The 23,699-nt window shown below is 43.8% G+C and overlaps 1 protein-coding gene across 3 annotated transcripts; it reads right to left on the reverse strand.

Annotated features, from left to right (window-relative positions):
- Positions 1-2,566: 2,566 nt before the first annotated feature.
- Positions 2,567-22,717, reverse strand: LOC147446255 (uncharacterized). 3 transcript variants are annotated; one of them, XM_086525517.1, is made up of 4 exons: positions 22,575-22,717; positions 22,324-22,509; positions 3,612-3,707; positions 2,567-3,506 (listed from the first exon to the last, which is right to left on the reverse strand). In XM_086525517.1, exons 2-4 carry the CDS (start codon positions 22,434-22,436, stop codon positions 2,990-2,992), a joined length of 726 nt encoding a protein of 241 aa, XP_086381643.1. In that variant the 5' UTR covers positions 22,437-22,509; positions 22,575-22,717; the 3' UTR covers positions 2,567-2,989. The 3 variants fall into 3 exon arrangements, with proteins under 3 accessions (XP_086381643.1, XP_086381645.1, XP_086381644.1); XM_086525519.1 differs by having other exon boundaries at positions 22,324-22,456; positions 22,575-22,712; XM_086525518.1 differs by having other exon boundaries at positions 22,324-22,493; positions 22,575-22,674.
- Between the last annotated feature and the right edge of the window lie 982 nt (positions 22,718-23,699).

The following is a 23,699-nucleotide window of genomic DNA, read 5'->3' on the forward strand; positions in this document are numbered from 1 at the left end:
TTTATGCTTGATTCCTCTCTTAGACAATTACTCAAAGTATCCATTTCTCTAAATGCTAAAGGGTGCAATCTCAATGTGGAAGTATAGCATGTGAGTTCATCAAAAGGGTTTTTTTAATTTCAAAGAGACAAAAATTACATTCACAAGAGGTTTTTAAAAAGAGAACTTTTAGAGAAGGTTGTAGTTGATGAAGGAAAAGGGGCCGTTAAATTTATGATGAAGTGTGTGTAGAGGGATTTTAAAAATACCTTTAGAATGCGTGTGTTACCTATTTTTTGGAAGGTAGACCTCCTTTCCCTAATCCCTCAAGTTGCATGTCACTCACTTAGGAAGAAAAATGCGGACCATTTCTTGGAGACAAAACATCCATTCTTCTATGTTGCCTGTAGTATTAATGCACCGAGTAATGCTACTTTATGTGCTATGTGTCCTTGAGCTTCTCCTTCCATTTCCTCCATCTTCATGTGCACTCTTGGAACCGTCTTTCCAAAAAGTATTGGATTGAATACCATTGGATCAAATATTAACATATTGAATGCTATTTTTATATATATATATATATATATATATATATATATATATATATAATTATAAAATAGATTTTTATCTCTCTATCTTTTTTCCACCTAATTATCCATTTTATTATTAGTGTCTACTTTGTTTGTCTACACAATTAGATATTTCTTTATGTTTCTATACGTTAGTCTCTCTCATATATAATTATTTATCTCCGTGTCTATCTATAATTCTTTTCGGATGACAAAGTCTTGGTCTATTTTGATTAAAAGAAGGAAACATTATTGCTAATTCTACTTTTATCTACATATAAATATGCATATCTAGTCATCTAGTATTCAATCTATCTATTTAATTAACTATGTTATATGTTTTCATATAGCTTATCTCTATTATGTGTTTCTTCGATTGTTTATCTTTACATTTTATGTATGCATCATCTCTCTATCTATTTAATTGTTACCTACTATCTATCTTTCTATTTATCTTAAATTTCTATATCAGTAAGCAAGAACGACAAATGAAGTTTGAGTCATGGAGTTGAGAAGGAGTGATATGTTAATGAGAAGATAGTTTGAAAAGAAGCATCTCTTGCACTTTGTTTACCAATTTTGCTCTATTGAACTAACACACACTCAAAGTATTACTTAGTAGTGTTAATTTAGAGCAAACAATCTACTAATACAAATCTAAGCTTGCTGACCATGGCCTTGTTACACATTACAATGTCCACATGTACATCACACGTATGTGACTCCATGTATACCTTGCCTCTATAACAATATACGTGAAATTTGGTTACTATACAAAGTTGTTTGGATAGACTTTTTATATTATATTATTCTTAGAATAACATTATCATTTCCCTAATATTTCGATATTTGCTTGTATAAGCTCACCCGAGGGAGCTTTGCGTTTTGTCCCATTTTATGACAAAGCGGTTTGAATGAGCAAGTAATTGATCATATGTTGTTCTATTAAATAGGATTAACACATATAGTTCAACCGTAGCCTCTAATATGGAGACATCGCCGTGTGCTGGGAGAGTCTTATAATTATACATTGTACTATTCAAAAAATCCCAGTAAAATCTCACTTTCAAATAGTAGAATAACAAATAATAAAATTAGAAACCTTGATAAGAAGAGCAGGAAAAGAAAAGGATAAAAGCTTCCCAACAATTGGATTAGACGAATTGAAATTATGATAGATACCATGATACCCCTCTTCATTAAATTTACACCAACTTGTGTGATTATTGAAAAAAGGAAAAAATCAATTTTAGCCAAGGATAAGAACAACAGTTAGCACTAGCACCAAGGCACTGCCCTTTGGGCAAGCCAAAAGCAAGGCACCAGAATCAGTGAAAAACACTTTAGAGCAACAACCCCCCCCCCCCCCCCCCCCCCCCCCCCCCTCTCTCTCTCTCTATGTTGCACTCTGAAGTCCCAAGGCAACACACTCTGGCAACAGCACAGGATAGCAGCAAGCAGTATATCCGCGAGGCACTCGTCTCTAAGGTGGATCATATGAGGGTAGTTCCAAAAGGGTGGCCCTACAAAAATAACGTTCAGACAAGCCTGGGAGATAACGTGGGACAGGGCAAAACCAAGGGAGTAGCCTTAACGTATACAATAAACCATGAAAAACATGCCTGTGGAATGCAGTAACAACACAGGACTTCGACGCAAGGATGAAGACACTGTAGACTCCAACAACGTGAGACTAACTTTAATGACACCAAGGTAAAGGCATACTTAACCAGCATAATAACCAACTTTAATGACACCAATGCTGCAAGGCGCTCGCCTCGCCTTGCCTCGCCGCGTGTGCGCGCATGTGTGAGCAACAACATTTCAGGTTATTAACTTGTTTGCATACAGACATGACAACAACAATGATAGTTCTCAAGATATACATCCCACAGTTTAAAATTTGAAAAATTTCAGGATATTAACTTGTTTGCATACAGACATGACAACAGCAATGATAGTTCTCAAGATATACATCCCACAGTTTAAAATTTGAAAGAGGAGCTGTGGTGAAGGCATAGCCAAGTCAAGAGCAGATGATAATAATCTGAAAACTGCAATATCCAATCACTGCCTCACAACACTGTTTAAACCATACAATTAAAAAGCATCCCACATCGCAGACAAATTACTCTGTTCTTTGGATGCCACAGCTAACCGTCTTGACAGCATTTGATGCTTTACAACAATCCTTCCGCCCAATTCAAAACAAGGCTGGCAGAAGCAAGCATCCTCTAGTGCGGCCAGTCGCATAATTCAAGTTTCAAGAAGGCAGGAAAGTAATGACCTTCAAAGATGCAGTATCTACTATATCAAACCTGTCCACAGTGAAAGGGCACGTCATCTGATCACCTTTCAACCCTTCCAAGCATTACACAAAAAATCGTCCTCTGCAAATGCGGCACTTGTCAAGAAGCTACTGCAATATATACCACCTTAGGCTAGCGATATCTCATGCCCCGCAAGACCATGGGATCTGAAGGACACTCCACAGCCTTATGACCCCGGCCACCACAATTGTCACAAATAAGAACAATTAAACAGTCCCTTGCACGATGCCCCACCTGCCTACAATTCCTGCAAATGAGAGGCTCTCTCACTGGCATTGGGGAAGCAGCTCGTCTTCTCGGCGCGCTCGAATCACAATCGCGGGCAATATGGCCCACTTGATTGCATACATTACAGACAGGACTATTCTTGCAATCCCTTGCAAGATGTCCAGGCTTGCGACAGTTGTTGCACGCTTTCTCGTTTTTACAATCTGCTGCCAAATGTCCAGGCCTTTGACAGTTCCGGCACAGCCGTGTGTCACCCTCTTTGGCAGTGCAATTCTTAGCCACATGACCAGGCTTGTTGCAGAGAACGCAAACTGTTTCATTGGAACAGCCCTTCGCATTATGCCCGGGCTCTTTGCAGTTCCAGCAGATAGAGTCATTGGTACAAACAGAAGCAATATGCCTGCAAGCAAGAGTGACGTACAATAGCATTGAAAGAAGATCAACATATGGATCATGAAGTGTGTGATATACTTGTGTTGAGCATCACATGATGCAATGGTTTTACCCAGGAAGACCACAATTGTTGCACAAAGCCGGATTTGGGCAATCTCTAGCAAAGTGTCCACTGCGGTGGCAATTGTTGCAAATATCCACAGGAAGCCTGTTGAAGACAATAAAACAGCCATTATGATGAGAAATATAGACCAATCCTTGGGAGTTTAAACAATGGCAGATACTGAAGTGACAGAACTACCAGCATTTGAATTAGATGATTATACAATGGGGGCAGAGTGCTCCTTACATACTACCTTGGGGGCCCTTAAGAGAAGGTGGACAGTCAATTAAATTTGACACTTTTTCTGGATTCCGAGACGCTTCGAGGGCTTTGGCCTTCATACAACAGTTTGACATAGCTTTCTTTGGAGGGCATTACTCAGAGCACTCCAAGATTCGGAGGGCTACCTCTTACTTCAAGGGAAATGCTCGAACATGGTGGTCCACTCTTCTATTGAACAAGAAAGCGCCACTTAAATAGCTGGCTTTTTATTTCTTCTTGGTTGACTCGGGAGTACGAACGCGACATACGAACTGCTTGGAACCATCTCCGGATGACCAAGAAAGATACCTTGGACGCATATTGCAAGAGATTTTGGAGCTCTTTTCTACCCGCTTCTTCATTTAAGAAGATCTCATTTAAAGAACAGATTGAGCGGTTTACCTTGGGACTTCCTACGGAGATCCGAGATCACTGCTTAGAGCAAAAGTCAGATTCTATTCAAGAACTGATGAGTCATGCGAAACGGGGCTTTGCCATACACTCAGGCAGTTTGACTTACCCCACACATGAGATCATGACGCAGAAAACCGAGCAGACTTCTAAAAATGGAAGTAGAAAGAAGAAGGGCCCCCAAGATCAGAAAGATGAGGATACACAACCCTGGCTCATTCTTCAGGAAAGAGCCAACTACATTAAAGAGGGGAAGTGTTTTGGATGCAGGGAACAAGGACACATCTCCGCGAAGTGCCCTAAAAAGGCACAAAAAGAACAAGATGAAGACAGGCCAGAAAGTTCAAAAGCAGCTGAGGAACGTGGACGGAAAGGCAAGATGAAAGCAGGACTAGTTCCAGATTGCATGGGTACTGACCCGAGCACGATTGATGAGAGTATAGAACTTTGTCGAGCTTGGGGCAAAGTGAAAGATCAAGAAGCTTTGATTTTCTTTGATGGAGGAGCCAAGGCCAACTTTATTTCACCTGAATTGGCGGCGCGGCTCGAGATTACACCCGATCGGATGGGACCACTAGCAGAGGCAGTTCTAGCGGCACTCGACAGGGACGTAGCCATTACACCTGTCAGTGGTAAACTTCGGTTGCATTGTCAAGGGTATTTGGGGCACGAGGACTTCTACATAATGCCCTTGGAAGGTTGTGATGTCCTCTTGGGAATTCCCTGGTACCATAAGAACAACGCCGTGGTCGACTATTGGGCGAGAAAAGCGACTTTGACTACAAAAAGGGCCGAACCATTATACTTGATGTGAAACTTAAGGACGAGTCTGTCCCTATTGTATCGTCTTCGACCGTTTCAAAATTAATGAAATCCAGTCTGTTTGTTTACTCGATATTTTTGAAAGAGTTGAATGATGATCATAGGACAAATATGTTTGATCTAGAAAAGAAACGCTAAGATTTTCTCCACACTCATACCGATTGCTTTTCTAAGGGCCTGCCAGGCGAGTTGCCACCAGCTCGTCCTGAGGATCATACCATTGATCTGATACCTGGAAGCACACCATCGAACCGGCCACCTTGCAGTGTGAGCCGAGCCCAGAATGAGGAGATTATGAACCAAGTGAAAGACCTCTTGGAAAAGGGTCTTATCCAAACGAGTAATTGTCACATGACACATCTAACCCTATGTGCACGTGGACAAGCTACTTCATGACATGGGTTCAGTTCAGTTAGATTAGGAAGTGTTATGGCACTTTTGTGAGTCTGTTCATAGACCGTGCATGTCCAGGCACTTAGATTAGATGCATATCCTCTGGGTTGCACACAGCATGACCATCAAATTTCCATCAGAACCTATCAAGAGCATTTTTACAGTGCATAGACCTATTTTCCCTATTTTAGCCATTTTTCATTTATTATTTTTAAGTGACTTTCTTTGGAAACTGGGCAGGGCAAATTCACTAAGCAAGTACATAAGAAAACCCTAGCGCTAGCATTTCTGGCAGAAGAGGCAACAGGGACCTGACATCCAACAGTGCACCTTCTCAGTAAGACCCCTCCCCCGGCAGGAAACTTAGCGTTTTCAGCCAAGGACAGCCAGCGTTTTTCTCCATTGCAGATCAGCCCCAGCGTTTTGCATTGCAGACCAACACGACGACAGCAAGACACAGTAGGACTCCTAGCGTTTTTGCAACAGACCTCCAAATAGCCCTAGCGTTTTTGGAGCAGCACAGCAACCTAGCGTTTGCAGTTCCTCCGCGATGGAATCAGCAGAAGCATCAGCGTTTTCAGTTTTCAGCATTTAGACCCCGCAGAACAACCCCCAAACCTCGCAGATCTCACCTTCCCGCAACAGATCCTTGCCATACGGTCAGATCCAGCGTAGTTTGCAGTTTCAGCCCGGAAAACACAGATTTCAGCATCTGCGTTTTCAGCGCGTCGTCGCATCGTCGTCACCGACAGAGTCAAAATTCAGCAGATACAAGATTTGCAGATTTCAACCCTTAGCGTTTTCAGATTGCAGCCCGTCTCGTCATCGTCTTCATCGTCATCGACATCGTCGGCAAGTCCATTGCATTGTAGAGATTTGTGCAATCAATAGTAGACCACCCTCGCCATAGAGAGTGGGGCCTTCGGAGGAGGGTTTTTAACAACATTCTGGTATCGTATCCTTCTCTCTTTATCTCTCAGTCTCAGTACCTTCATTCACAATGTTTATCCACTTTGTTTGTGATCATTTGCACTCTCTCACTAAAGGAACGGAAAGGCTCTCCCTTCCGTAAGTAAAAGGAACCTTGAGCACAGTTCGGAGCACTCATCTTTAGCAAAGTTCAACATTCACTTCTGCTGCACCTTACATTGGTATCAGAGCTTTGGCAGTGTTCTATATCGCTCAAGGAAAGAATCACAAGAATTTTTTTTGCTTGTTGCGGTCGCACGTAACCCAAATCTTCTTGGGCGTGTCGATTCCTAATCGTGTTTTCGTGTTTTTGAAGAGTGACAAGAAACCCAAGAAAGAAGGGCTTGTCTAGCCTCCCCTTGTTTCTCTTTTCACTCATTGAGAGCGGACCGTGCACTTACCGGCCGGCCAATGGACGTGAGGTGGGAAAAAGCAACCTTGGTGTGAGCGGTGCGCCCGCGAAAAAGAGTAGAGCTCGGGTAGGAGAAGATCCTTCTCTAACACAGATTGCAAGCTAAAGAAGAACCTCAAGAACCTCAATACTCCAGAACCTCAAGAACTCAAGAACCCAAGAACCCAAGAACCGCAAGAACCCAAGTTCCTCGTGAACTTAAGAACCCGAGACTTCAGTGGATGGTCATCACCCAAAGCGGAATGGATACTTCGCATGGAGGTGGTGAGCATGGGAGTGGCGAAGAAGAGTTTTCCCCACCAGGAGGTTTTTCCGGCCCTCCCCCTTCCCCATCTACGCCAAGGATTGCACTAACTCCTATAGAGGCTTTCGACCAGATGATGATGGACAAGAGTTAGAACGCGAAGCAAGAACAGCAGAAAGAATGGCTCATTGCAGATTCGATCAATCACGAAGAACCGATCTTGGCTCTCGAGTCGAGGTCTACAAAACCCCCTCAGAAAGAACCGATCTTGGCTCTCGAGCCTAAGTCTAGAGAACCCCCACAGGAAGTATTATGTGTTCGAATGATTAGTCAGCACGCATTGTTCGAGTGTTTCATTCATGATGCTTTCTTGTATTTTAATCACCGTCCTTATGTGATCCCTTTTCATAGGCATGCCATATTGCACGATGAACACGATTCACTCATAATGAGCACGAATGTATGCGGATTACTCATGAAAAGCTGAAATGTTTGCACCCAAGGAATTCACATTCCATGTCTCTTCCTTGGCATGACACAGTATCCGAAAGAGCACAAGAAGGATTGAGCATCAAGCATGGCCATTTCCATTCTGATTTGCCACAGTTGATTGATTTAGATCAGAAAGACAAGTTTCAATTCCATTGTTTGCGTATGGTTGATGAACGGTTTGGCACTCCGTCACTTTGTTCATCTGCATTGCATGCACAGGCTTTAAAGAAGACTAGAATTTTTCCAATCACTTTACGTGGAATGGGTATGTTCATGTTTTTGTGTTGGAAGTGGTTTCAGGAATTTTCAGCCTCGGAGATTCTTGAAGAAGGTAGACGCATGACTATCGACGAAGTTGAAGCATCGAAGGAGCCACAGAAGACTTTGTGTCGCTTTCGGCGCGGCCCAAAGCAGCAAGCGTTGCAGACCTTTATGAAGTTCAAGTATCGCATGACCCACGCATCACAGTGGGCCGACGAAGAGTCCTTTCCAGGATTCCGGCAATTGTTGACGATCTCCCTCGACACCATACAATTCGGTACCAGTACCTCACTTTGAAAAGGAGGGAATGTCACGTGCACATCTAACCCTATGTGTACGTGAACAAGCTACTTCATGACAAGACTTCAGTTCAGTTCAGGTCAGTCAGTCTAGAATAAGAAGTGATCTGGCACTTTTGTGAGTCTGTTCGTAGACCGTGCATGTCCAGACACTTAGATTAGATGCATATCCTCTAGTTGCACACAGCATGATCATCAGATTTCCATCAAAACCCATCAAGAGCATTTTTACAGTGCATAGACCTATTTTCCCTATTTTTGACATTTTTCACTTATTATTTTTAAGTGACTTTTGTTGGGAACTAGGTAGGGCAATTTTAGGAAGCAAGTAAGAAGAGGCAGCAGGAACTTCAGTCAACAAGCAACTTCTTAGCAGACCCCAACAAGAGCAACCCTCTGGCGTTTTTGCATTGAAGATCAGTCGGCGACAGCAAGATCACAGCAAGGACCTAGCGTTTTTGCAACAAGAAAAACGATCAGCCCTAGCGTTAGCAGATTTCCCTCGCAGAACAACAATCAGCCCTAGCGTTAGCAGATTCCCCGCAGCAGACAGTTCTCAACCCTAGCGTTTTTGGTTTGCAGATTAGCCCCGGCGTTTTGCAATTCCATCGCGACAAGGACTCAAGAAGGACCAACGTTTTCAGTTTTCAGCATCAAGACACCGCAGTAGAAGCCTCGAACCTCGTAGATCTCACCTTCCCGCAGAATATCCTCGCCGCACGGTCAAATCCATTGAAGTTTGCAGATTCAGCCCAAAAAACGCAGATTTCAGCATCTGCGTTTTCAACGCGTCGTCGTCACCGACATAGAGTGAGAATTCAACAGAGATAAAGATTTGCAGATTTCAGCCCTTAGCGTTTTCAGATTTCAGCCCGTCTCATCGTTGACATCGTCGGCAAGTCCAAAGCATTGTAGAGTTTTGTGCAATCAATAGTAGACCGCTCTCGCCATAGAGAGTGGGGCCTTCGGAGGAGAGTTTTGACAACATTCTGGTGTCGTATTCTTCTCTCTCTATCTCTAGTCTCAGCACCTTCATTCACAGTGTTCATCACTTTGTTTGTATCGATTGCACTCTCTCATTAAAGAAACGGAAGGCTCTCCCTTCCGTAAGTAAAAGGAACCCTTGAGCACAGTTTGGAGCACTCATCTTGAGCAAAGTTCAACACTCACTTCCGCTGCACCTTACATTGATTATAGACGAAGTTGAAGCATCGAAGGAGCCACAGAAGACTGTCACTTTCGGCGCGGCCCAAAGAAGCAAGCGTTGCAGACCTTTATGAAGTTCAAGTATCGCATGACCCACGCACCAGAGTGGGCCGGCGAAGAGTCCTTTCCAGGATTCCAGACGATGTTGGCGATCTCCCTCGACGCCATACAGTTCGGTACCAGAACCTCAATTTGAAAAGGAGGGGATGTCACGTGACGCATCTAACCCTATGTGCACGTGGACAACCTACTTCATGACATGGGTTCAGATCAGGTAGATTATGAAGTGTTCTGGCACTTTTGTGAGTCTGTTCGCAGACCGTGCATGTCCAGGCGCTTAGATTAGATGCATATCCTATGGTTGCACACAGCATGACCATCAGAATTCCATTGAAACCTATCAAGAGCATTTTTACAGTACATAGACCTATTTTCCCTATTTTAGCCATTTTTCACTTATTATTTTTAAGTGACTTTTGTTGGAAACTGGGTAGGGCAAATTCACTAAGCAAGTACATAAGAAAACCCTAGTGCTAGCATTTCTGGCAGAAGAGGCAGCAGAGACCTGACATCCAACAATGCACCTTCTCAGCAAGACACCCCCCCCCCGACAGGAGACTTAGCGTTTTCAGCCAAGGACAGCCAGCGTTTTTCTCCATAGATCAGCCCCAGTGTTTTGCATTGCAGACCACCGGCGACAGCAAGACTCCTAGCGTTTTTGCAGTTGACCCCCAAACAGCCCTAGCGTTTTTGGAGCAGCACAGCAACCTAGCGTTTGCAGTTCCTCCGCGATGGAATCAGCAGAAGCATCAGCGTTTTCAGTTTGCAGCATTTAGACCCCGCTGAACAACCCCCAAACCTCGCAGATCTCACCTTCCCACAACAAATTCTCGCCACACGGTCAGATCCAGCGTAGTTTGCAGTTTCAGCCCGGAAAACATAGATTTCAGCATCTGCATTTTCAGCGCGTCGTCGTCATCGACATCATCACCAACATAGTGTCAGAATTCAGCAGATACAAGATTTGCAGATTTCAGCCCTTAGCGTTTTCAGATTGCAGTCCGTCTCGTCGTCGTCGACATCGTCGGCAAGTCCATTGCATTGTAGAGATTTGTGCAATCAATAGTAGACCGCCCTCGCCATAGAGAGTGGGGCCTTCGGAGGAGGGTTTTTGACAACATTCTAGTGTCGTATTCTTCTCTCTCTATCTCTCAGTCTCAGTACCTTCATTCACAGTGTTTATCCACTTTGTTTGTGATCATTTGCGCTCTCTCACTAAAGGAACGGAAGGCTCTCCCTTCCGTAAGTAAAAGGAACCTTCAACACAATTCGGAGCACTCATCTTGAGCAAAGTTCAACATTCACTTCCGTTGCACCTTACAGTACTTCACCTTACTGCTCTCCGGTGTTGTTGGTTTTGAAGAAAGACGGATCTTGGAGAATGTGCATTGACTATAGAGCTCTCAACAAAACCACCATCAAGAACAGATTTCCAATTCCTAGGATCAATGATATTCTAGACCGATTACAGGGATCCTCTTGTTTCAGCAAGATCGATTTGAAGAGCGGATATCATCAGATCCGAATCGCGTCGGGAGATGTCTACAAGACAACTTTTCGGACGACTTTTGGTTTTTGGTGATGCCTTTTGGCCTAACCAATGCTCTAGTGACATTTAACCGAATAATGGACATGATTTTTCAAGAGTACTCAGTACAGACTATTTGTTGGCACTTTCTTTGACATCTTTGTTTTCTCCAAGGATGAGGCAGAACATAGAGAACATCTGCTACAGGTCTTTCAAGCATTAGGAGATCACAAGTTGGTGATTAATGCAAAAAAAAGTGAATTTTTCCTACCCGAGATACACTTTTTGGGACACATTGTCTCAGCAGAGCAGGAGTGCAGATGGACCCGGCCAAGATAGAGACTATCCGTGATTGGCCAAATTTAAAGAAAGTCCATGAAGTTAGAAGCTTCTTGGGCTTATGTTCTTACTACCGGCAGTTCATTAGAAAGTTTGCAGAGGTTGCTTCCCCTTTGCATATCTTGACACAGAAAGGAGACCTTTTCTCGTGGGGACCCACAAAGGTAACTACCTTTCAGACATTGAAAGAGAAATTCACTACAGGACATGTTTTGACTTTGCCGGATTTGCAGAAGTCATTCGAAGTATATTGTGATGCTTGTGGTCGTAGTCTGGGTGCGGTCTTAATGCAAGAAGGCCATGTCATTGCCTACGAGAGCCGATTGTTCTCAAGGTCGGAATTGACAGCACAGATTTATGAGAAAGAGCTTTTGGCGGTTATCCATGCTCTTACTCAGTGGCGACAATACCTACTCGGAGCGGATTTTACTGTCTTCATAGACCATCAGAGTTTCCGCTACTTCTTGTCACAGAAGCAGCTATCGAAAAAGCAGATGCGGTGGGCGAACATCTTGTCATAGTTTCACTTCCAGATTGTCCATGTGCAAGGACAGAAAAATTTGGTGGTAGATGCTTTGTCTCGAAAGCCGTTGGTTCTGGCTATTTCCGCAATATATCATAGGAGCTTCAAGGATATGGTCGATCGGTATGCCACAGATACAAATTTTGCGATATTTTTATTCAAATACGGAATGGGGAGGTAGTAGCGGTGCCACTGTCCATCTTTTACGGGTCACCACGGCATTGCTACCACCTTGAAAGGTGTGGAGAGAGACTTCTTTTGGCCGAGACTCAAGAAGGACGTGGACGATTTTGTATGCAGTTGCTTGGTATGCCAGAAGGTCAAGTTTGATAGGCATAAAGCACAGGGATTGTTACAACCGTTACCCATACCCACCCGCCCCTAGGAAAGTATTGCAATGGATTTCATTTTTTATCTCCCAAGAACACAAAGTGGGCACGATGGTATCTGGACTGTTATTGACAGATTTAGCAAGCAAGCTCATTTCATTCCAGTGAAGAAGACAGTCAAGCCGAATCACTTAGCGAGACTTTTTGTGGCCCAGATCTTCAGATTACATGGCATGCTTGAGACGATTGTCTCCAACAGAGACCCAGATTCACGAGTTTGTTTTGGAAGGCTATTTGGGAGAACATTGACACGCGGTTGCAGTTCTCGTCATCGTTCCATCCGCAAACTGACGGGCAATCAGAGATTGTTGATCCAGTGGTACTAGATTTATTGAAGTATTACATCTCCGATCAAAAGACTCAATGGGAAAAGTATTTACCTTTGGTGGAATTTGCCTACAATAACACGATACACTCTTTGACAGGGAAGGCGCCATTTGAGATTATTGAAGGTGCTACGAAGGTTCCACCCTTCCTAAGCACGAAAGCTAAGATTTTTGAAGCCGACAAGTACACGCGGGACTTGGACACGGCTTTTGCCAAGGTCCAAGAGGCTTTGCAGAAATCTTAAGAAAGACACAAAAAGGCAGCAAATCAACATCGTCGCGATTTGAAATTAAAGGAGAACAATTGGGTGCTCTTACGTTTTGGGAAGGCATGCCTGAGAAAGAAAAAGGGAAAGGAGCGGCTTTTTCCAAAGCTTAGCATGAGATACTATGGACCTTTCCACATTTCCGAAAAGATAAATGATGTCTCCTTTCGACTGGAGCTGCCCGATATTTGGAGAATTCACAATGCTTTTCATGTGAGTCTCCTAAAGCCTTTTAAAGGCGATGTGCTCGATGATGGGGAGCCTAATGAGCAACCCGAAGTGGAGGAAAACGAGAAGATTGTCACAAAGTGATGACGTGGCGGACAGCAGAAACCCTAATTTCTACCAAAAACCCTAAAATTCCTACAAACCCTAATTTCTACCAGAAACCTTAATTTCCGAAAATCGCGGAGGCTTTTTATTTTTTATTTTTATTTTTTGGGAAAATGATGAGCAACGCGAATTTTTCTTTTTTTTTTAATAAAAAAGAGAAAAGACTCTCTAAGAGAGAGAGAACTGATGCTTTTTATTTTAAAAGCTTTTGGGGCTCTGCTTTTGGGCATCCCTTGTAACCTTTAAATTAGTGGTGAGGGCCTCACTTCTCAGAGCATCTGGACGCAGAGTCTGAGAGTGAAACCCTAACCGCTCTCTTGTACTTTGATGATTGATTAATACAAAAAGAAATACCGAAAGGGGCGCCAGTCTTTGGGGCCAATATCTCTAGGCACGGAACTCCGCCGGGCCAGTGCAAATCTATTGTGATCTGTGAATTGTTTTGAAGTGGTTATTTGGTGCTGTCGCGGTTGATTCTTGACTTGGAGTGTCCAAGTCTGTTACAGTGGTATCAGAGCACCGCCGATTTCTCTTCTACGGGAAATCCGATCCCCGAAAAAAATTTTCCGCGGCACCTATGGCTTCAAGCAATGATCAGTCGACTCCCTCTGCATCTGGAGATGCGGGCTGGGATCACAACGAAGATTCAGACAAAGAGTATACCCCGCCTCGGCCTACTCAGGCGGAGCAAAGAGAGATGGAACGTCGTCAATTGATTGGCGATGCAACAAAGATGATGCTCAATTTTGCCAAGGACCCGAAGATGGCAAAATATATGAACCAGACCTCTTTGGAAGAGGTACAAATGGAGTGGCAAAGAACCACAACACCACTCCCGAAACCCGCTCTCAAGAAATCTTCTGCCTCCAAGAAATATACAGAGAAGGAACTGGAGAACGTGGTTGATGCATGGATTGCTCAGCTTTTCAACGTGCAAAAGAAAGGCAAAAAGCACGGCAAAAAGCAGAAGAAAGGCACTGACTTCCCGGGATATTTGGGTCGTCGGTCGACATTTGACAAGGCAAAGAAACAGAAGAAGCGTGTTCGATTTGAAGGAGTACCCAGTTCTTCTTCTTCTTCTTCTTCTTCTTCTGATAGTTCTTCTAGCTCTTCAGATTCGAGCGAAGACAGAAAAGATAAAAAGCGAAGCAAGAAACAAAGCTTCGGAAAGGACAAGAAGAAGGCTACATCTTGCCCAGAGACTGACAGTTCTACTGAGGACTCGTCTACAGAGAGCTTAGATTCCGATGACGGAAAGTTTTATGCGAACAAGAAGAATTTTTACAAAGCCAACCAGTATGACTTTCTCAAAGATAAAAGCAAGAAAGTCCGAGAGTTTAAGGAAGGTGGCCACTCGATCAAGTTTGATACTTTTTCAGGATCATAGTTACATGGGACGGCGGGTCGGGGTCGGGAACGGGGACGGAGACGCGACGGCAAAAGTCAAGAAACGAGGACGGGGGTCGGAACGGCAAAAAAAGAAGAAGATTTTTTTTTGCATTTTTTGACCTACACACATGCAACACACATAGAGCATCACTTTGACCACAAATTTACACTAATTAGACCAAATAACATGAGTGATATAGACGCAAATGTGCTTATAAAACGTCGAGAAATGAGGACCAAAGGGTGGCTTTTATAGCCATTGGGGTGCTTCAAAGTTCAAACATATGGCTATCGGAGAGGAACTAGCCACTAGAAATGATCAATTTTTCAAATTTTAAAAAAAGTCTCCTGCCGTCCCGGGGACGTTTTGCCTGCGTTCCGGCCTGGCAGCCCTTTTGCCGTCCCTCCCCACCCGTCCCCGCCCGTCCCCGTCTCGGAATCGGGCGTCCCCCGTCCCTAGGGTCCGTCCCCTCCGTCCCCTGTAACTATGTTCAGGATACTCAGATGCTTCGAAGGCTTTGACTTTTATACAGCAGTTTGACATCCCTTTCGCGGGAGGACGCTATTCAGAGCACTCCAAGATTCGGAGAGCTACCTCTTACCTTAAGGGAAATGCTCGTACTTGGTGGTCCACGCTTCTTTTAACAAGAGTGCGCCAATTAAATGGCTGAAATTTAAGAAGCTTTTTATTTCTTCTTGGTTGACGCAAGAATATGAACGAGATGTACAAGCTGCTTGGAACCATCTTTGGATGACCAAGAAAGATACAATCAATGCTTATTGTGAAAGATTCTGGAGCTCTTTTCTACCCGCCTCTTCATTCAAGAAGATCTCGTTCAGAGAACAGATTGAGCGGCTTACCTTGGGTCTACCTACAGAGATCCGAGATCACTGCTTGGAACAGAAGTTAGCTTCTATTCAAGAGTTGATGAGTCATGCGAAGTGGGGCTTTGCCATTCACTCTGGCAGTCTGACCTACCCCATAGATGAGGCCATGACACAACAAGCCGAACAGACTTCTGGGAATGAAGTAGAAAGAAAAAGAGCAACCCAGAGAAAAATGATGCACGACCCAAGCTTACTCCTGAGGAGAGAGCTCGCTTCATCAGAGAGGGGAAGTGCTTTGGATGCGGGGAACATGGACATATCTCCGCGAAGTGCTCTAAAAAGGCACAGAAAGAACAGAATGATAAGAACGACGAGAGGCCTGAGAGTTTGAGAGCAACTGAGGAATGTGGCAAAAAAGGCAGATAGAAAAGCAGAACTGGTACCACATAGCGTGGGACCTGCATCGAATCTAATGATGAAAGTACAAACTTTGCCGCTTTTGGGGCAAAGTGAAGGATCAGGAAGCTCTTTTGAAGGAGCCAAGGCCAACTTCTTTTCACTTGGAATTGGCGGCTCGATTTGGAATTACGCCCGACAGACTGACGCCACAGGCAGAAGTAGTTTGACTGGCACCCGGATGGGATATTGCCATTACACCGAGCATTGGCAAACTTTGTTTGCAATGACAGGGGTGTTCAGGGCACGCGAGTGACGTTCTACTCAGGATCCCTTGGTACCACAAGAACTACGCCGTGGTTGACTACAGGGCCGAGAAAGCGACTTTGATAAATGAAGGGCTTAGAGATTGTACTTGATGAACTTCAGTTTCTTACTCATTCTTTTGGAAGAGAACTGAACGATGGATAAAGGTTGAATATGTTTTGACCTTATCAAAAGAACGCCAAGATTTTTTCTCCACACTCATGCCGATTGCTTTTTAGAGGGCTTGAAGATCAAACCATTGATCTGATACCTGGAAGCACGCCACCGAATCGGCCACCTTACCGTGTGAGCCGAGTACAGAATGAAAAGATTATGAACCCAATGAAAGACCTCTTGGAAAAGGGTCTTGTCCAGCCTAGTACTTCACCGTATTGCTCTCCAGTGTTGTTGGTTTTGAAGAAAGACGGATCTTGGAGAATGTGCATCGATTATAGCACTCTCAACGAAATCACCATCAAGAACAGATTTCCGATTCCTAAGATCGATGATATACTCGACAGGTTACACGGATCCTCGTGCTTTAGCAGGATTGACTTGAAGAGTGGATATCATCAGATCAGGATAGCGCCAGGAGATGTCTACAAGACAACTATTCGGACGACTTTTGGGTTATTTGAGTTTTTGGTGATGCCTTTTGGCTTAACCAATGCTCCTGCGATATTTAACCGGATGATGGACAGGATTTTTCGAGAGTACAGGCTATTTGTTGGCACTTTCTTTGACGACATCATTGTTTTCTCCAAGAATGAGGCAGAACACAGAGATCATCTGCTTCAAGTCTTTCAGGCATTACGAGATCACATGTTAGTGATTAATGCAAAGAAAAGTGAATTTTTCCTACCAGAGATACACTTTTTGGGACACATTGTGTCAACAGCAGGAGTGCAAATGGACCCGGCCAAGATAGAGACTATCCGTGATTGGCCCGATTTGAGGAATGTCCATGAAGTTAGAAGCTTCTTGGGACTGTGTTCGTACTGCAGGCGGTTCATACGAAAGTTTGCAGAGGTTGCTTCCTCTTTGCATACCTTGACACAGAAAGGAGTACCTTTCTCGTGGGGACCCACAAAGGTGACTGCCTTTCAGACACTGAAAGAGAAATTGACTACGGGACCTATTTTGACTTTGCCGGACTTGCAGAAGTCATTTGAAGTATATTGTGATGCTTGTGGTTGTAGTCTGGGTGCGGTCTTGATGCAAGAAGGCCATGTCATAGCCTACGAGAGTCGTTTGTTCTCTAGGCCGGAGATGACAGCACAGATTTATGAGAAGGAGCTTTTGGTGGTTATCCATGCTCTTACTCAGTGGCGGCATTACCTACTCGGAGCGGATTTCACTGTCTTTACAGACCATCAGAGTTGGCGCTACTTCTTGTCACAGAAGCAGCTTTCGGAAAAGCAGATGCGGTGGGCGAACATCTTGTCACAGTTTCACTTCCAGAGTGTCCATGTGCAAGGACAGAAGAATGTGGTGGCAGATGCTTTGTCTCGGAAACCGTTGGCTCTGGCTGTTTCCGCGATACATCATAGGAGCTTCGAGGATATGGTCGATCAGTATGCCACAGATACAGATTTTGCAGATATTTTCACACGGATACGGGATGGGGAGAAAGTAGCTGGATACTCCCTTCGGGAAGGCTACTTGATGAAAAAGACTATGTTGTGCGTTACACAACCGTTGAGGGATAAGGTTATGACTGAATGCCACTGTCCACCTTTTACGGGTCACCGCGGCATTGCTACCACCATGAAGGGGGTAGAGAGATACTTCTTTGGGCCGAGACTCAAAAAGGATGTGGAAGAGTTTGTGCGCAGTTGCTTGGTATGCCAGAAGGTCAAGTTTGACAGGCATAAGGCACAGGGATTGTTACAGTCTTTACCCATACCCACCCACCCCTGGGAAAGTATTGCAATGGATTTCATTTTTGATCTCTCGAGAACACAGAATGATCACGATGATTTTCCGATTACATGGCACGTCTGAGACGATTGTCTCTGACAGAGACCCCAGATTTATGAGTTTGTTTTGGAAGGCAATTTGGGAGAACATTGGCACGCAGTTGCAGTTCTCGTCATCGTTCCACTTGCAGACTGACGGGCAATTTGAGATTGCCAATTCAGTGATTTTAGATTTATTGAAGTCTTGTATCTCGGATCAGAAGACTCAATGGGAAAAGAACCTATCTTTGGTGGAATTTGCCTACAGTAACACGATACACTCTTCGACGGGGAAGACGCCATGTGAGATTGTTGAAAGTGTTGCGAAGGTTCCATCCTTCCTAAGCACGAAAGATTAGATATTGGAAGCGGATGAATATTCGCGAGATTTGGATACGGCTTTTACCAAGGTTCGCGAGACTTTGCAGAAGTCTGAAGAACGACAGAAAAAGGCAGCGGATTGCCATCGTCGCGACTTGAAACTGAAGGAGGATGATTGGGTGCTCTTACTTTTGAGAAGGCACGCCTAAGAAAGAAAAAGGGAAAGGAGAGGCTTTTTCCAAAGCTTAGTATGTGATACTACGGACCTTTCCAGATTACTGAAAAGATAAATGATGTCTCCTTCCGATTGAAACTGCCAGATACTTGGAGGATTCACAATGCATTGCATGTGAGTCTCTTGAACCCTGTTAAAGGTGATGTGCCTGATGATGGGGAGCCTGATGAGCAACCCGCAGTGGAAGAAAACGAGGAGATCCTTGTTCCTGAACAGATTTTGGCACATAATGATACGAAGAAAGGTAAAGTCCAAAGGCGGTTCTTGGTTTAGTTCAAGAACTTTGCTGCATTTGATGCGAAGTGGATGGAGGAGGACCTAGCAGATACTCCTCGGATTGTGAAACTTTACCTCGATGTTTTGGTTTAGCATAGTCTACTCCAAACGGAACCCAGAAACTCAGCTTGGCCGAAGATCTAGTGCAGTGGGATGCACAAGAGGAGAGTTACTACGCTCCTTTGTCAACAGATGCCTCGATTTTGATACTAAAGTCACTGATGTCTCTTTGAGCTTCAGGGTTACTGAGAGCTGACAGTATTCTGCTGGATGACTTTATGAAATGGAATTCCTGATTATGATACTGATTTGTTCTTGACTTCTTGTGAGTGTAGGAACTGATAGACGAAATGACTGCAGCGTTTTGGTCTGATTGATCTCGAATAGACATGGTTGCAATAGGTGTTAGTCAATCGGACATCGATGAGGTCCCGATTGGACCTAGATGTGATTGCTAGCTACATTGCCGATAAATCATGGTCTAAGATCCGAATGAATGTTGAATGTCATGTGATGTCCTCTGATGTCCTGTGATGTGACTGTCGATTTTGTACATGTGCTAGATGTGTGTTCCTAGTACGTAGGTACTAACAGTCAGTGTCTGCTAAGACGGTTTATGGTTTTTGTCGGTTTTGCAGGCGTAATCGCGGTCGATTACAATGCTTTCAAGAGGGGGGTATGTCACAAAGTGATGACGTGGCGGACAGCAAAAACCCTAATTTCTGTCAAAAACCCTAAAATTCCTGCAAACCCTAATTTCTGCCAGAAACCCTAATTTCCGAAAATCGCAGAGGCTTTTTTTTTTTTTTTTTGGAAAATGATGAGCGACGCGAATTTTGCTTTTTTTTTAATAAAAAAAGAGAAAAGACTCTCTAAGAGAGAGAGAGAGAGAACTGATGCATTTTATTTTAAAAGCTTTTGGGGCTCTGCTTTTGGGCATCCCTTGTAACCTTTAAATTAGTGGTGAGGGCCTCACTTCTCAGAGCATCTGGACGCAGAGTCTGAGAGTGAAACCCTAACCGCTCTCTTGTACTTTGATGATTGATTAATACAAAAAGAAATACCGAAAGGGGCGCCAGTCTTTGGGGCCAATATCTCTAGGCACGGAACTCTGCCGGGCCAGTGCAAATCTATTGTGATCTGTGAATTGTTTTGAAGTGGTTATTTGGTGCTGTCGCGGTTGATTCTTGACTTGGAGTGTCCAAGTCTGTCACAAAGATACTCGTTCCATAACAGATTTTGGCACATAAAGATAGAAAGGTAAAAGGTAAAATGATAAGGCGGTTCTTGGTTAAATTCAAGAACTATCCCGCATTGGATGCGAAGTGGATGGAGCACGAGGACGTGGCAGATACTCCTCCTTTTGTGAACCTTTAACTTCATGCATTTGGTTTAGCATAGTCTATTCCAAATTGAATCCCGAACTCAGGTGGGCGGAATTTGGTGCAGTGGGTATGCACGAGAGGGGAGTCACTCCACTCCTTTGTCAACAGATTGCCCTGATTTTTGATACTAAAGTCACTGATGTCTCTTTTGAGTTTCAAGGATACTGTGAGCTGACAGTATTCTGTTGTATGACTTTATGAACTGGAATTCCCGATAATATGATCCTAATTTGTTCTTTACTTGTCTAAGTGCAAGAACTGATAGACGAAATGACTGCAGCATTTCGATCTGAAAGATCTCGATAGACGTGATTGCAATAAGGATTAGTTGATCGGACATCTATGAGGTCCTGAGTGGATCTAGATGTGATTGCTAAATACGTTGCCGATTAATCATGGTCTGAGATCCGAATGCATTTTTTAATGTAATTTGTCATGTGATGTCCTGTGATGTCAAGTGATGTCCTGTGATGTGACTGTCGATACATGTGCTAGATGTGTGTTCCTAGTGCGTCGGTACTAACAGTCAGTGTCTGCTAAGACAGTTTATGGCCTCTATCTATTTTGCAGGCGTAATCGAGGGCGATTACAATGCTTTCAAGAGGGAGGTATGTCACAAACGAGTGACGTGGAAGCCAACAGTACACACACACCCTGGCACTCCCGGAAAGAAAAGCACGTTGAAATGCTGACGTGGAAAGCTTGCAATTTGAGGCGGAAAACCCAGAATGCTGACGTGCCATGGCTGAACGGAATTCCGCGTTTTACGGCAGCAATACGGATGCTTTTTCTTCTACACAAGGTTGGCTGAAAATCTACGCAAGTTGCTTTATTTTACCAAGCAAGCTTGTGAGATGAATTGCTTTTTTTTTTTTGAATGCTTTTAATTGGCAGCTTTTGGGGCTCTGCTTTTAGCATCCCTTGTAAACCTTTATAAGTGTGGGCAAGGCTCCTACTCTACACAGCATCTGGACACAGAGTCTGAGAGTGAGACCCTCCCACGCCCTTGTACTTTGAGCACAGATTTAATACAAAAAGAAATACTGAAAGGGACGCAAGTCTTTGGGACCAATATCTCTAGGCACGGAACTCTGCCAGGCCGTGTCGAATCAATTGTGAACTGTGAACTGTTTTGAAGTGAATCTCTCCAGTGTTGCGGTAGAATCTTGACTTGGAGTGTCCAAGTCTGTTACACATTACAAGCTTAGTAACCTAGTAAGTTTGAACGTGTGTGGCCATCACAATTTACAGCAACAAAAAACAATGGTCACATAAGGTTTATTTGATCCAAAGAGCTGAGGCTGCAAATTAATCCCACATTAAATCATATATTTATGCCACATAGTTGTCATTAATTTTTGTTTCATCAAGCACCTAAGGATGTATGACCACTAATCTCACACCTTTACTCTCCTTGAGTTCAACTCTCGTCAGATAGATCTTTAAGGTCTCTTGGGTTAGTTTCCTACGACATTAAAATTCTCTTCTTCTCGAGGGTGTGTGTGTGTGTGGGTGGGTGTGTGAGTGTGTTAATAAAAAGTGGAAAATGGTATAACCTTTCTATCACACAAGTGTGGTAAATTGGTTATGCCATTTCCCTCTTGAATAAGAGGTTTTGAGTTCAACTCGTCAGATAGATCTTTGAGGTCTCTTGGGATAGTTTCCTGCAACGTTAAAATCTTCTTCTTCTTCCTCTTCTTCTTGCCAGTTCATGATTTCCCCTTCCACCTATCACATATCACACTCACAAAAGCTTTCTCCTCTCAAAGAAATGAGGATGTATTGACTACTCTTATATGTTACACCTTAGCATTACTAATATCAATCTTATAAGATGTCACCTCTTTGTAATCATTTTAATTCTCCTACTTCCTTCTTTATGTAATGGCCAGATATGATTCTTCCTACCACCTCTCTGTATGTAATGGGCGGATATGCCACAAAACAGGCTTGCACGTGCATATGCGCTCTCTCTCTCTCTCTCTCTCTCTCTCTCTCTCTCTCTCTCTCTCTCTCTCTCTCTCTCTCATATCAGCGATTAAGCACGCAACCCTTTACAGCCCTCAAAATGTCTTACAAAACAAAATGGTTACCGAGGTGTCTTCCTTATTCTCCCCCCAGCAGAGGACCTGTAAGGGCGAGGTCTGCGAGCAGATCGCTCAAAATAACGGCTTTCTCTCCGAGAGCTTAGATTCTCAATGCCCATTTAGAATTCCTTCAGTTTTGCTGACAATGTGTAACAACCCACGTCTTCGTCACTCCACTACAGTAAAGAAAAGCTGACGCAGAGAAAACTAGGTTTTCAGAGCACGCTCAAACCCCAATTGACAACTGAAGCACTTACCAAGAAACGTAGTCGCTTTTCTGCCTTCTCAACGGTTAGAGGCTTCGACTATTAGAGTTCTTTATTTTTTGGCCTGCCTGAAGGGCGAAGGTTTTTTTAGAGGTGCCTTTTCTACTGAAAGTGGTGAGTTTTTGAGTGAAAGTTATGGGTGCCTTCAAAGTATGTAGGTGAAGAAGGGCCATCAAGAATGGTGGGTTTAGGCTTTTGCTAGACTAGAGGTATCCAATGTTTCTCACCTATGTGGAGTTGTCGAGGCCGTATCACTTAGAAATGAAAGGCTAGGGTTGCAAGCCCGTTTAGCATTTGCTGCCTCCCATCTCTTTGGTCTTTCCCTCCCTTCTGCATGGAGCAAAACTGTGGGGAGCTCAAGAAGATGGCCTCCCTCTCACTCTCTCTCTTTGTGTGCAGCTCAAGCTGGGGGCAAAGTTGCATGCTTGTCGCCCTCATGATCTTGGTGTTTCAAGAACTTGTCTAGCACAAAGGCTCCTATTCATGAGCAGCAACAAAGGCCAAGGTTCTTGGATTGTAGGCAGCAATGTGTTGCTGTGGCAAAAGCAACCAGGCCTGTCTCCCACGCTTTCCTTTTCTTCCTCTGCATGTCATCTATATCCCTAGAGGGGTATACAACCTCATTGGATGCTCTGCAAATCTAGAAGGTGACTATCCTTTATGTTTTTTAATTTTTTGTGCTCTCTTCAACATTGTATAGATCGAGAAGGTGAGGGGGAATTTTCCATGCTATGTTCAGTATTTTGCAGATCTAGAAGGTAACGACCTCTAGCGTATGGTTTTCTTTGCTCTCATTGATCTAGAAGGTGACGAGATCTAGCATTCTGTTCATACTTTGAAATGTATGTGCCTCTTCATATTTTTGGGTTTGCACGGATGCCATTTCTCATTTTGCTTTCTGTTCGCAGGTTTGCCATGAAAGGGTTGGCTGTATTTTAGTTCGTGGGTGCTCATCTTTCCTCTATAGTGCATGAGGCCCTTATCATTTATATCCTTGCAGTCGCTAAGTGGTACAAACAACCTAGTGTTAATTTGATTCACCTTTTTACCTTTGGAGAACTCAAAAGTGTTCATCCTATTGCAAGTTTGAAAATGGATTTCGATGTGGCTGGTTTG

Source organism: Adiantum capillus-veneris, chromosome 12, assembly GCF_014529385.1.
Source record: "Adiantum capillus-veneris isolate H3 chromosome 12, ASM1452938v2, whole genome shotgun sequence".
Classification (NCBI taxonomy): Eukaryota; Viridiplantae; Streptophyta; class Polypodiopsida; order Polypodiales; family Pteridaceae; genus Adiantum; species Adiantum capillus-veneris.

What these genes read in the sequence shown, in the direction of transcription:
- LOC147446255 (XM_086525517.1), bottom strand. Translation starts at nt 22,436, where the DNA reads ATGGGCATTGAGAATCTAAGCTCTCGGAGAGAAAGCCGTTATTTTGAG. An exon ending in AGAATAAGGAAGACACCTCG is followed by an intron (nt 3,708 to 22,323) that starts GTAACCATTTTG and finishes TGTCTTCAACAG; the next exon opens with GCTTCCTGTGGATATTTGCA. An exon ending in AACAATTGTGGTCTTCCTGG is followed by an intron (nt 3,507 to 3,611) that starts GTAAAACCATTG and finishes TCTTGCTTGCAG; the next exon opens with GCATATTGCTTCTGTTTGTA.